General features: G+C 44.0%; 1 protein-coding gene across 1 annotated transcript in view; it reads right to left on the bottom strand.

Moving 5' to 3' along the window:
- The window catches only part of FAM234A (family with sequence similarity 234 member A), a 131756-nt gene that overhangs the window by 25450 nt on the left and 91178 nt on the right, over positions 1 to 15128 (bottom strand). Inside the window, exon 9 of the mRNA XM_082260148.1 lies at positions 12476 to 12554. Coding sequence (XP_082116274.1) covers positions 12476 to 12554 — 79 coding nt within the window. The remainder of the gene's footprint in view (positions 1 to 12475; positions 12555 to 15128) is intronic.

Raw genomic sequence — 15128 nt, 5'->3', positions numbered from 1 at the left:
AGTGTTTTTCTCTTTTTTGGATACCTCGGTACCACCTATCAATTGCTTTGTTGACATCCGCTGTAATTGGCCCAGCAAAAATCCGGAATGATATCGTAATACTTCCGGGTCTTTGAAGTATTGCGATCATGATTGGTCGACTCCGGAACCGGAAGTGCGTCATTGCACGTCCGGGTCTTCGGAGGAATACGCTATGATTGGCCAACTCCGCAACCGGAAGTGCGTCATTGCACTTCCGAGTCCCCGCCGAGTTCGCACCGGAAGTCTCCATTTGCCAACACTTAAATGAGAGATGTGGACAGCGCGGCTGTAGCTCCAATCCCAGAAGCCGACTTGTTAGTGGAAACGCGTCGGGGGGAGCCAGCCGTGCTGTCATAGGTCCCGGTTTGTACTGCAGACATCCGCGACCGCCCTGTATTTGCTGTTTGTTCGTCCGGATTGTGTAAGTGTATCTTCATTCAGTTCATTAATAAAGTCGAAGGTAATGCACTATAGTCCTCTTCTTTTCTCTGGGTTTGCTCTGTCTTGGCATCTCCCCCTGCTTGGAAGCCTACAGATCCCTCCCCATTTTGGAAGCAGCTGATTGTTCCGGCCCATTCCAAGAGCCATCCCTGCCAGCTTGATCAGTTGGGACCTCTGGACACAACATAGCACAAGCTCACATCTCTCCACATTGTGGTAAGAGTCCACTCCTAACACTGGGTGTTCACATGTGTATATCAGGCCACTGAGAATCACTTTGGATCATTTTTTGGGATGAGGCCCCACCCACCTCCCAACACTCCCTCACCTTCACTCCAATTTGAAAAGAAAGACTTTTTTACAGTTTTTGCATTTTTGTTTGGATTGAATATATATGATTTTGGTATTAACCCGGACACCACCCATGTACTTTTGAACACTTGGTTCATTATTTGTTTAGCGCACTTTGGTAATGTTTTCTATATTGCCATCCTTTCACGTTTAATTCAATTTTCAGTGCTGCTTTCACTTCACTTTTCATCACTTTAGGATTGCGCACCTATTTTCTTTCACAAACTATAGAGTACCGCCTAAGTTTGACGAAGCCAGACCATACGAGTGCTGGAAGAATGAAATTAGTATTTGGAAACTTGTTACGGATCTGGACAAGAAGAAGCAGGCACTCGCGGTTGTGTTGGGGCTTGAGGGGCGAGCCAGAGAGACCGCTTTGGAGATACCTGCGAGCGATCTAAACGAGGACAATGGTATGGAAACTTTGATAGCTAAGCTGGACTCTGTATTTTTGAGAGAAGAAAAAGACCGGGCTTATGAAGCGTACTCTCATTTCGACTCGATTTCTAAAGACAGCGAGGTGTCCATGACAGACTACATCATAGACTTTGAGCAGAGATACAACCGCATGAAGAGGTACACCATGACCTTGCCTGATGCTGTGTTAGCATTTAAACTACTGGACACGGCTTGTCTTGAAGAAAAGAGTAGGCAACTAGCACTTACAGCGTGCACGGATTTAACATTTGCATCCATGAAGTCAGCGTTAAAACGGATTTTCGGAGGAAAAACCAGTGGAGTGAGCGGAGGCAGTGAGACTCAAGATGCAGCGTTTTTCACGGAGCAGAGGCCACCGGGTAAATTCAAACGGAACAACAGCCAGTCACAGAGCAGACAGTGGCAACCACAGCAAGGTACTAACCCACTCGACAAATATGGTAAGCGATCAAAATGCGCAATTTGTCAGAGCACATACCATTGGGCCAAAGACTGTCCTCATCGGAGAAATGAAGTAAAGCTAGCAGAAGATGAAAATGTTGAGGAATGTAACATTACACTGTTTACAAAAGTTATGACGGACTCTGAGATTTTCCTAACTGAATCACTGGGATCAGCTATCATTGACACAGCATGCACACGTACTGTCTGTGGTGAAAAGTGGCTGGATAGTTACATGAAAGACCTGAGCCAAAGCCAAATAAACAAACTGATGCAAACAGAATCTTCAAGCTGCAGACCTTTCAGATTTGGTGATGGTCAGGTGGTGCACTCCAACAGAAAGGTAAAGCTTCCCGCTAAGATCGGACCAACAAAATGTCACATTGAAACGGAAGTTGTTCCTGTTGATATTCCTTTATTGCTAAGCAAAATGGCTCTAAAGAGAGCGGGAACTGTCTTAGACATGGAGAATGACAAAGTTGTCATGTTCAAGCAACCAGTGCCTCTTGAGCTCACTAGTTCGGGACACTACTGTGTTGACATTAGAGATGGTAATATTGAAGTGGACACCAATGTAAGTGAAGTCCTTGTCATCACAGCAGCGATGTCTACAAAAGAGAAGCGTAAAGTCCTTTTGAAGCTTCACAAGCAGTTTGGCCATGCCTCTGCAGACCGGCTGCAAAGGCTTATCCTCAGCTCTGGAAATACTGACAAAGACTGTCCAGTTATTCTGCAAGAGATTATCCGTGACTGTGAGGTATGTCAAAGATACAGCAGGACCAAGCCCAGGCCTGCTGTCGGTTTGCCTTTAGCCTCAGAGTATAATGAGACGGTGGCAATGGACTTACATGAGCTGGAACCTGGCATATGGTACCTCCACATCATCGACCATTTCACACGCTTCAGCGCTGGAAACATTGTGAGAACAAAGAAAGCATCTGAGATCGTCAACTCTTTCATTCACTCGTGGATAAGTGTTCATGGTGCCCCAAAACGGACATACACTGACAACGGTGGTGAGTTCAACAATGAGGAGATAAGAGAGATGGCAGAAAAATTCAACATCGAGATGAAGACCACAGCGGCATACAGTCCTTGGAGCAACGGGCTGCTGGAGAGACACAACATGACTCTGACTGAGATCCTCCTGAAGGTGAAAAGGGAAAATGGGTGTGGCTGGCAGATTGCTCTAGATTGGGCTCTAATGGCCAAAAACAGTATGATCAATGTGCATGGTTATAGTTCACACCAGCTGGTGTTTGGTCACAATCCTAATCTTCCCTCCGTTTTGGTTAATGAACTGCCTGCTCTAGAAGGCACTTCTATGAGTACTAGAGTAGGACAGCACCTAGCAGCATTGCATGCTTCCAGAAGAGCATTCACAGAGGTGGAATGCTCAGAAAGAATAAAAAGAGCTTTACGAAAGCAGCTCAGGCCTACAGATGAAAAGTATGAGACAGGAGACAGAGTGTACTACAAACGAGCAGACAGTACAGAGTGGAAAGGTCCAGCTGTAGTTATCGGTCAAGATGGCTCTGTAGTGTTTGTCAGACATGGTGGTATCCTTGTTAGAGCACACCAGTCCAGACTGAATAAAGTTAATGCACAGGATGAGGATACACCTGTACTACCTGATATCACTGAAAATAGTAAAGAAAATGTAATCCACACTGATGGGTCAGAGAATTCAGATGATGAAATGAGTGTCAATAGCGAAGTGCAAATCCCTGAAAACACAGAAACTGACGATAGAGAAGATGTGAGACAAACTAATACTACTAATACAGGGGGTTCCACGGGTGTCCAACTGAGAAAAGGTCAGACAGTGACATTTACAAACAGAGATGATGGTGCTGAACACACTGCCAGAGTCTTAGGCAGAGCAGGGAAAGCAAGAGGGCAATATAGAAACTGGTACAATGTGCAGTATCTAGAACCAAATGGCAGCGAGGGTCAAAAGGAAGCTTTAGACATGTCACAAGTTGACGATCTTCTCACTGGGTGTGAAAACACCGATGATGATGTACTTATCACCAAAGACATTTCTTTTGATGCTGCTAAACAACAAGAGATTGAAAACTGGCAAATTAATAATGTTTACGAAGTAGTCACAGACAAAGGTCAAAAATGTATCTCTACTAGATGGGTCTGTACATTAAAGGAAACTTCTAGTGGTGTTGTTCCCAAAGCCCGTCTTGTGGCGAGAGGTTTTGAAGAGGCCAATATGCATGAACTACAGAAAGATTCTCCCACATGTGCATCAGAGTCACTCAGGCTGCTGTTAGCTGTTATTTGTCAAAATAAATGGCAAGTGAACTCTATGGATATTAAGTCTGCTTTTTTTGCAGGGAATGGAACTCTCAAGAGACATTTACATTTGTCCCCCACCAGAAGCGAGCGTGGACAATGTGTTGTGGAAACTAAAGAAATGTGTGTATGGACTTGCAGATGCTTCCCTCTACTGGTACAACAAGGTCAAAGAACTCATGCTGAACAGTGGGGGTAAAATGTCACGGGTTGATCCTGCAGTGTTTTATTGGCAGAATGAGCAGTCTGAGGTAACAGGAGTACTGGCATGCCATGTGGATGATTTTTTTTGGGCAGGTTCAGAGCATTTTGTAACTAATGTCATCCCTGTGCTTAAATCTGCATTTCACGTGGGTCGTGAAGAGTGTTTCATATGTGGGGATGAACATTGCTACTGTGGGTGGTGTAGTGCAGGTGCATCAGCACAGTTATATTGAAAACCTACAACCAATTCATTTGCAGGCAAAACGTGCTGTACAGAGAGAGGCCCCACTGAATGAGAAAGAAAGAGAACAACTCAGATCCAAAATAGGACAGGTTCTGTGGGTTGCTAAACAAACAAGACCAGATGTTATGTTTGACACATGTAGCCTAGCATCCAACATTAAGAATGCTACTGTTCAGTCCATACATGAAGTGAACAAAGTGATCTGTAAACTTAAATCAGAGAAGGTAACACTTAAGTTTCAATACTTGGGTAACAGTGAGGATTTGAGTTTGGTAGTATTCAGTGATGTTTCACTGGGCAATCTTCCAGATGGAGGTACACAGGGTGGGGCTCTAATTGCTCTCATGGAAAAATCAGGAAAGTTCTCCCCACTGTTTTGGCAATCTAAAAAAATTAGACGTGTGGTAAGAAGCACACTGGCAGGAGAAACCCTTGCCATGTCAGATGGTATTGACAATGCTATGTTCTTGGCTATGCTCTACTCTGAACTCACTACTGGTAAAGCTGATCTTAATGCTCTTCCTCTTATCTGTGTTACTGATAACCATTCCCTGTTTGACGCTCTTAAGTCTACAAAACAGGTCACAGAGAAGAGACTAAGATTAGAAATAAGCGGTGTCAAAGAGCTCATACATGCTAATAAAATCAAAGAAGTGCGTTGGTCAACAGCCAAGTCACAACTTGCTGACTGTTTGACGAAAAAAGGTGCTTCCTCTCTTATGCTTCTTAAAGCGCTGTATGAGGGTGTATGGAAACTGTAAAATCTGGTCCATTGAGCATATATCTTGGTATTTTTTTGTTTGTTTAAATACACACACTTACTTGAATGCTACTGTGTTCTGAAAATCATTTTTGTGTGACAATGTTTTATGTCAAACTCACCCGTTCTTTTTATCTTAAGAAGAGAGTGAGATTGTTAACTTCATGTACAAGGGATATAGTTGTTTAATATACTGCCATCTTGTGGTCATTTCGGTTACTGCATCTTTTTCAGTATTCCCTCCTATTCTATGATGTATTTCCCCTTCCTGTCTAGTTTGGTTGAATTTCCCCTTCCTGTTTAGTTTGTGTGGAGGTGAAATAAAGGACGGAGTGCAGAACCACGTCGTGTCTGTGGATTAATTTACAGTATGCCCACGATTAGAATACCGCCCTGCCTCCACCCACTTCTAATGATGGGCATACATGCACTTTTCTTTTTTTTCGTTCAGCCCATCGATCGATGTGAATGAAGAAATCTCTGCCAAGAAAAGTGAATAAAAATATTTGCCGAAGCATAGGGGAGATCCGCCCTCTGGGTCTACCCCATCCCCTATGCTTCGGCATATATGCTTTTTTTTTTTTTAAAGTGCTTTGGTGAATCACCTCCTACAGCGCTTGAGTCACAGATTTATATATCAAGAGAGCAAACCCTGTTGCTGTCAAAATAAAGAAATCAGTGCTGCAGTTGAATGGCGTACCTGCAAAGCAAACAACGGTTAAAACACAGTATCAATAAAATAATAACTCAATAAAAATGGGATTTTTGACTTACCGTAAAATCCATTTCTCTGATGTTCATTGACGGACACAGTTCCTCATCTTCTTGACTATGTGGATTAAGCTGCCCCCTACAGGAGTAGGACATTAGGCAGGAAAGAACCTGACTACGCCTATGGGGCAGTCCCTGAGGGTATACTCCCACTCTTTGCTATAGGTATTTTGTTACAAGCAGTGTCAGAAGAAAAAACTCAAACTCCATAGAGGGGTGGGTGCTGTGTCCGTCAATGAAAATCAGAGAAATTGATTTTAAGTTAAGTCAAAAAACCCATTTTCTCTTTTATTCATTGAAGGACACAGCAGCTCTTGACTACGTGGGATGTCCGAAAGCAGCGTCAAAACATGAGGGGTGGGAACAGCAAAAAAAAAAAAAAACTTCCCAAAGCTAAACATAACCAACCAGGTAACATGGAGCTCAACCATAAAACAACTGGAGCTCACCACCCACCCCCATCGCCAGCTCAACACCCAGACAGACCTAAAAGAGGTATGTCCACCCCATGGGGGGGGGGGGGTGTGAGCAGATGGGGGGGTGACAAAGGCCTGCAGAAGACCACCCAGAAAGTGGGGCGCGCTGTCTGGGAAGAAGGGTAGACGGGGTCCGACCATCCCAGGGAGGGGCCCATGTCCACACCAAAACCCTCCACGGATAGAGGGGGGGACAGCTACTTATCACACTAGAAACAGGGTGGGCACCGCTCCAGACTGACCACCGCTCCATCGTAATGTGGGTGCTATCGGCCAGGAGGAACCCTGCGACTCAGGGGGAAGCTAGGTTGTATGCGTCCTTACGAGACGTTTAACTCGCATGCCAGCCCCCATCCAGTGGGGCTAGGTCGCGGCCAACCTAGTGCGGAGCTGCGGTCTGCACGTGCTCGCTAGCCAGACTGGGGGGACCTACTGGATCTAGATTATCCAGTCCGTCACTCAGTCGGGCAATTGATTGTAGACTCTCAGCAGGAAAAAAACAATAAAGAGAGGAAAAAATTCAATTCAAAAAGAAAAAAAAAAAAAAAAAATCGCCAGGGCCAGAGATCCCTGCAAGGAACTAGGTCATTACTCCTGACTAGGCAAAAAAAAATAAACAACTGAGTACCTCTAGCAGAGAGTGGGAGTATACCCCCTGGGACTGCCCCATTGGTGAAGTCAAGTTCTTTCCCCCTAGTGTCCTACTCCTGTAGAGGGCAACAAAACCCACATAGTCAAGATGATGAGGAGCTGTGTCCGTCAATAAACGAAAGAGAAACAACTTTTTTTTTTTATTGCAATCTGTACCAAAAAAAAAGAGTAAAAAACATGTGGTTAAGCATAGGGTCAGTCCACCCCATGTCCACCCCTGCCCCTATGCTTTGCCATATATGTTTTTTTTTCTGTTTTGTTTTTTTTAACTCTGGAGGTGAAATCACGTCCTACAGCGCGCTGGTGTCGCTGATTTTACATATTTGTGAGAGCAAACCCTGTTGCTGTCAAAATAAGCAAATCGGTGCTGCAGCTGAATGGCGTACCTACAAAGCAAACAATAGTTATTAACAATAAAACACAGTAACAGTCACAGAAGCAGGGACCGGTTCGCCAGGACAGGAGGGAGAAAAATAGCGGGTGTCTATATCCGCAATTGCTACAGACACGGCATCTTTTTTTGGGGTGCTCTTTGGGTAGGGGTACCAGGGAGGACATCCGGAAAATGCCTCTTATGCAGCCGGCTCACTGCATCTTGATTGGGAAATTGGGACACAGCACCTTCTGGATCCAGATTTTTTGTATAGTACAACCCAATTCCAAAAAAGTTGGGACACTGTACAAATTGTAAGTAAAAAAAGGAATGGACTAATTTAAAAATCTCAAATTTATATTTTATTCACAATATAATATAGATAACATATCAAATGTTGAAAGTGAGACATTTTGAAATGTCATGCCAAATATTGGCTCATTTTGGATTTCATGATAGCTACACATTCCAAAAAAGTTGGAACAGGTAAAAATAGGAGTCCGGAAAAGTTAAATGTACATATAAGGAACAGCTGGAGGACCAATTTGTAATTTATTAGGTCAATTGGCAACATGATTGGGTATAAAAAGAGCCTCTCAGAGTGGCAGTGTCTCTCAGAAGTTAAGATGGGCAGAGGATCACCAATTCCCCAATTCTGCGGAGAAAAATAGTGGAGCAATATCAGAAAGGAGTTTCTCAGAGAAAAATTGCAAAGAGTTTGAAGTTATCATCATCTACAGTGCATAATATAATCCAAAGATTCAGAGAATCTGGGAACAATCTCTGTGCGTAAGAGTCAAGGCCGGAAAACCATACCGGATGCAGGGTGATCTTCGGGCACTGCATCACATACAGGAATGCTACAGTAATGGAAATCACAGCATGGGCTCAGGGATACTTCCAGAAAACATTGTCGGTGAACAAAGTCCAAAGTGCCATTCGCCGTTGCTGGCTAAAACTTTATAGGCCAAAAAAGAAGTCATATCTAAATATGAATCAGAAGCACAGGCGTTTTCTCTCGGCCAAGGCTCACTTAAAATGGACTGTGGCAAAGTGGAAAACTGTTCTGTGGTCAGACAAATCAAAATTTGAAGTTCTTTATGGAAAACTCGGATGCCATGTCATCCGGACTAAAGAGGACAAGGACAAAACAAGTTGTTATCAGCGCTCAGTTCAGAAGCCTGCATCTCTGATGGTATGGGGTTGCATGAGTGCGTGTGGCATGGGCAGCTTACACATCTGGAAAGGCACCATCAATGCTGAAAGGTATATCAAAGTTCTAGAAAAACATATGCTCGCATCCAGACGTCTTCTCTTTCAGGGAAGACCTTGCATTTTCCAACATGACAATGCCAGACCACTTACTGCATCAATTACAACATCATGGCTGCGTAGAAGAAGGATCCGGTTACTGAAATGGCCAGCCTGCAGTCCAGATCTTTCAATCATAGAAAACATTTGGTGCATCATAAAGAGGACGTGACAAAGAAAACCTAAGACAGTATTAGACAAGAATGGGACAACATTCCTATCCCTAAACTTGAGCAACTTGTCTCCTCAGTCCCTAGACGTTTGCAGACTGTTATAAAAAGAAGAGGGGATGCCACACAGTGGTAAACATGGCCTTGTCCCAACTTTTTTGAGATGTGTTGATGCCATGAAATTTGAAATTATACATTTTCTCAGTTTAAACATTTGATATGTCATCTATGTTGTATTCTGAATAAAATATTGAAATGTAAAACTTCCACATCATTGCATTCTATTTTTATTTACAATTTGTACAGTGTCCCAACTATTTTGGTATCGGGCTTATACATAAGCGTTAAAAAGAGCCAATTGGAATAAGTATACAGACACTTTCTTGTACCAGTGTCTGGCCTTAAGGGCAACTAAATACGACCCCATCACCTGGTCATTGAAGTCCACCCCTCCCCATTTTACGGTTGTAGTCGTGGACATAGAGGGGCTTCTTAACACCAGTCCCCGTTGTAGTTTGGACTGTTGTATCTGCGTGAATGGAAGACAGAACGAAAACTTTCTGTTTGTCCTTCCACTTCACTGCAAGCAATTAGTTGCACCTCAAGCAGGCTCTCTCCCCCTGACTAAGTGGGGCATTTATAAGCCATTAAGGGAAGCCTTGGCGATTAGATCACACGGTGCCACATACGCCAATTCCAAATTGAAAGGTGTCTAAAAAGTGATAGAAGTTGTCCACGTATAAATGGTACCCCTTTCCGAATAACGGTGACACCAAGCCCCAAATAATCTTTCTGCTGCTCTCTATGTAGTCTGGGCAGTTGGGGGTCTCCACGCTGCTATCTTTTCCCTCGTAAACCAGGAAACCACATATATAGCCTGTTACCTCATCACAGAGCTTATTCATCATGACCCCATATATGGCACGCTTGCTGGGGAGAAACTGTTTTAAAAGCAAGGCGGCCAGGAAAATTAATCAGGAACTCGTCAACGCACACATCTTGTTGGGGGATAAACAAGGTTGCAAATTTTTAATGAGGTGGTTTACGAGGGGCCGAATCTTCATATTCAGGGTCACCCTGAGGAAGACAGTTTATTGTCATTCAAGTGCATGAACTGCAATATTTGCTCATATCTAGCCCTGGCCATGACAGCAGAGAACACGGGCATATGATGAATTGGGTCAGTGGACCAATATGACCACAACTCTTTTTAGTAATGCCCATGTTGAGGGATAGGCCCAGAAAGGTTTTAAATTCAGGAACTCTTATAGGTTTCCAGCCCAATTTTCTAGCAAGAGTCAAATTTGGGTTTGCAAGGAAAAATTGATTAGCACAGAAATTGATTTGGTCCACAACAGATCCGTACAGATCGTCTGTGAAAAACCGATCAAAAAAAATCAAGGGGAGTAAAATTGGCTGTATCCACTTGAATTTCGGGTTGGCCAATGAATAGGGGCAATACGAGGGGCCGCAGAATCTGTGGGCTGCCAATCAGGATTTGCAAGTGCATCAGGAAGGGCACTATGGGCTCTACTGCCCTGCATTTACATTCTTGGTGGCTGCAGGCCACTACTTTTGCTAGCCAAGTGATACTGCAGTGCTGGTTTGTCCACGACCAGGGTATATACTAGGCCACTGGTGCTCACCAGTTCACCAGAAGGTTGAGCAGCACTAGTACCGACACTTTGCTGCATACTAGAATCATGTGGTTGTTGCACCTCAGCACGGGGTCGGGTACGCCTGCCCTTAGCTCTGACGACGGAGTAGAGGTCCCTGCTATCTGTCAGGGGGCCGCTGCTCTCTACAGGTTCGTATACTGAGCCTGATTCTGACAGTGAGGACTCCCCATTACTCACATCTGTCATGCTCAGCATCCTATAGGCCTCTTCACTAGTGTACACCTTTCGTTTGACATTTCGTTTGGTAACTAAACCCCTGTTTTTAATGTACATTCTTAGACAGGTAATTTGGTTTGTTAGCAGACTGGTCGGTGAGTATAATTTACTAAGGGCCGGTTGTTCTCACACACCTCATTTAAAGTCCCAATCTTTTTTCTTTATTTTCGTTTGACATTTTGGCCACTAAATTTACAGGTACCTAGTGTGACTCACAGGTAAAAAAGCACCTGGTTGTCGAGGACTGTTTGAACCGCTACAAAAAAAATAACTGCTAGTGCTAGCGGAGATCAGGCCTGACTCTGCTAAGGCAGCGGTTTTGTGTGATTTGTGTTTTTTGGAAGTGACAGTAATCTATTGATTACTGCACTTGCCTGGGTATGGTGGGCTGGGCGGAGGGGCTAAACGCAGGTGCAGGCGCAGGCGCAGGAATCAGTGCTGATTGTGCAAACACCGCGTTTTGGGAATACTAAACTATGGGGACGCTAGTATAGTTCTGATCAGATCAGATATTGATCTGTTGAGTAATGGAGGTGTGTGTGTGTTAGTGTACTTGACTCTAACTGACACTAAATAACGGTGGTGTGGTGGGAACCTGACGCTAACTAGCCTAAGTAGCGTCACCCGTGACACTAATACAGTGATCGGTTTTGTGTGCTGTGTATTGGAAGTGACAGTGATCTATTAATACTGCACTTCTTAGGGGATGGGCAGAGGGGCTAAACACAGGTGCTGGCAGGTGTCAAGGCTGAGCCTGCTAACACTGTGCTTTTGGGAAAACAAAACAATTGGGGACGCTAGTATAGTTCTGATCAGATCAAATATATTAATCAGTTCAGACACTATACTAGTAATGGAGGTATATAGCGTCTGTTAGTATTACTGTCAATTAAAGGGTTAAAATCTGACACTATCTGGGATTGACCCTAACTGACGCTAACTGGTGTCACCCGTGACACTAATACAGTGATCAGAAAAAATGATCTGTACACTTTACTAGTGACACTGTAACAGGGGGTGAAAGGGTTAACTAGGGGATGATTAGGGGGGTTAAATATGTGCCTATGTGTACTTGAGTTAGTGTAGTGCTTGTGTACTAACTTGATGCTTTCTCCTCTCACGCTGGAACCGAAAAGGGCTTTAGGAGAGGAGATTGCATCATTTCCTGTGCCTGTGTTTACATTACACAGGAAGTTCTGCCATTGGTCAGAAACGATTACCAGGACTAGGATGATTGGTTCTGAACCAAATTAGATCAACGCGGAGACAGTGGATGCGCGCTCCTTACCAGCGGGCGCACATCACGTACCTGTACGTGATTTTGCGCAACTGGGTCGCCCTGCAGCAGTATAAATGCGGTGAGCGGTCCTGAACTAGTTAAAATGATCACATTAGCTGATATTCAATAGATATTAGCAAAATCTGCTTGATTACTGCATAAGGTGACGAACCTAAAAAAACTATTTCATCTTGGGTTCTTAAGGTTACTTAAAAATGTATGCATCAAAGTGGCAGTAGAGCGACAGCTATTGAAATCTTTGGATATACATTTTTTGTTAATTCCAACCCTCCCCCCAAAAAAAAAAAAAATAAATAAAAGAAAAAAACATAAGGCACAAACCTTCTTTCTGCTATTTCCGATTCCAATTTCCATTATCATTGACAAAGCATCTCTCTTGAAATAGCCCAGTGCTGGTTTACTACAACAGGAAACAGAAAATGGTACTTTAAAACAACTGAAGTATATATGAACCCTCATCTTGTAAAACAATTCATTCCATTTAAAATAGAAATGAAAAGGAAAAAACATTTGTGTATGGATATAAAAACATTATAAACCTTTTTTTCTTTTTACATTTTTCTGTAAGTCTTCACCAAACCTCTGTTCTTAAATGAATAAGGCACTCCGAAAGCAGGAGGAGAAGAAACAGCAGCACAATGGCTGGGGGGGGGGGGGGGGTGCCAGGACAAGTCTGATCATTGGTGGAGAGCAGGAAAAGTTCTCAGCACAGCAGGAGAACTGACCATCCTGTGCTTTCATGCCTAGTGTGGTCAATTTTCAAAGAGGTAGTAAACCCTCCCTCACCCGAACGCGTTACGCGAAGAAACGTTAAGAACATGAGCTTCCCTTAGCAGGTCCTCAGGGGTTATTTTTTTATTGGAGGTGAGCAGAAATTCATATTGTCTGATTATTACAGATATGATTTAATATTAATTGTTTTTTGTCATTTACACGTTTTACTTACTAACAGCTCTACACTTGTATGTTTTATAGGAGGGCGACACTTCTGTGTGAGCCGACGTACCCGCTCTCACTGTGACTGGACACAGCAGGAGCCAATCAGCAGGTCTGGCGGACGTGAAGTCCGCTGGGACCCACCAATCCTTGACAGGAAAGGCAGAACTGCGGTTCGCCAATATAAACAAGGCAGACCACTGTTCTGTCAGAGAGGAAGATGGAGATCTTGTGTTTCTGCTAAGCAGAAACACGGATCTCTGTCTTCCTCCAGTTAAGCCACCCCCACACAGTTAGAAAGCACTCCCTAGAAGCACACTTAACCCTTAATCGCCCCTGAATCCTTCTTACAATGTTCATCAGTGGCTTTAAGGTTCTTTACAGATGCTCTTTCCTGTTATATGCCTGCTGTACCATGTACTTGTATGAGACAGTATACTGTTCTCTTTGTATTGCTTCCTTTGTGTGAATTCCCTGGTGATCCTGCCAGTCCCTCTAGGTTTCTATCAAAAACTGACCACACTAAGCAGGAGGAGAAAGCATCATAGCCAGTTCTCTAGCTATGCTGGGATCTCTGCTTGCTCTCCTCCAATGATCAGACTTGTCCTAACACACCCCTACTGCACAGCCTGTCACTGGGAAGTCCAAAAATGTATTTTTAAATATATACAAAAATGTTGTGCCTTTCATTTCTTTTTTAAACTAAATGGGTTGTTTTACAAGGTGATTGTTTACAAAAAGTCTAAAGCACATTGCCCAGGCTGAAAGAAAGCCCAAGTAGAGATCCTTTAAATGGGACATTCTGCCCAGACAGAAGCCTAGGAAAGACAGAACACTTTGGAAAGGTGACACAAATATTTCTTTGTGACAACACTGAAGAAATGACACTTTGTTACAATGTAAAGTAGTGAGTGTACAGCTTGTATAACAGTGCCAATTTGCTGTCCCCTCAAAATAACTAAACACACAGCCATTAATGTCTAAACTGCTGGCAACAAAAGTGAGTACACCCCTGAGTGAATATGTCCAAATTGGGCCTAATGAGCCATTTTCCCTCCCCGGTGTCATGTGACTTGTTAGTGTTACAAGGTCTCAGGTGTGAATGGGGAGCAGGTGTGTTAAATTTGGTGTGATCACTCTCACTCTCTCATACTGGTCACTGGTAGTTCAACATGACACCTCATGGCAAAGATCTGTCTGAGGATCTGAAAAAAAGAACTGTTGCTTAACACAAAGATGGCCTACTCTATAAGAAGATTGCCAAGACCCTGAAACTGAGCTGCAGCATGGTGGCAATGCTGCAGAGGTTGAAGGGGAGGGGGGGTCAGCCTGTCAGTGCTCAGGCCATACACCGCATCAAATTGGTCTGCATGGCTGTCGTCCCAGAAGGAAGCCTCTTCTAAAGATGATGCACAAGAAAGCCCACAAACAGTTTGCTGAAGACAAGCAGACTAAGGACAAGGATTACTGGAACCATGTCCTGTGGTCTGATGAGACCAAGATAAACTTATTTGGTTCAAATGGTGTCAAGTGTGTGTGTGGTGGCAACCAGGTGAGCAGTACAAAGACAATTTTGTCTTTCCTACAGTCAACAATGGTGGTGAGAGTGACATGGTCTTGGGCTGCATGAGTGCTGCCAGCACTGGGGAGCTACAGTTCATTGAGGGAACCATGAATGCCAACATGTACTGTGACATACTGAAGAAGAGCATGATCCCCTCCATTTGGAGACTGCACCGCAGGGCAGTATTCCAACATAATAACGACCCCAAACACACCCCCAAGATGACCACTGTCTTGCTAAAGAAGCTGAGGGTAAAGGTGATGGACTGGCCAAGCATGTCTCAGGATCTAAACCCTATTAAGCACCTGTGGTGCATCCTCAAATGGAAGGCGGAGGAGTGTAGGGTCTCCAACATCCACCAGCTCTGTGATGTTGTCATGGAGGAGTTAAAGCGGAGTTCCAGCCATTTACTCACCTGTCCAACGATCCAGCGATGCGGCCGCCGGAAGCCTCGATCCTCTCCCTCTGCGCCGG

The sequence above is a fragment of the Pelophylax lessonae genome (genome assembly GCF_965119305.1).
Source record: "Pelophylax lessonae genome assembly, chromosome: 6".
In the NCBI taxonomy this organism is placed as follows: domain Eukaryota; kingdom Metazoa; phylum Chordata; class Amphibia; order Anura; family Ranidae; genus Pelophylax; species Pelophylax lessonae.
The sequence above is the reverse complement of the archived record's forward strand: the minus strand, read 5'-3'. Positions and strand labels throughout refer to the sequence as shown.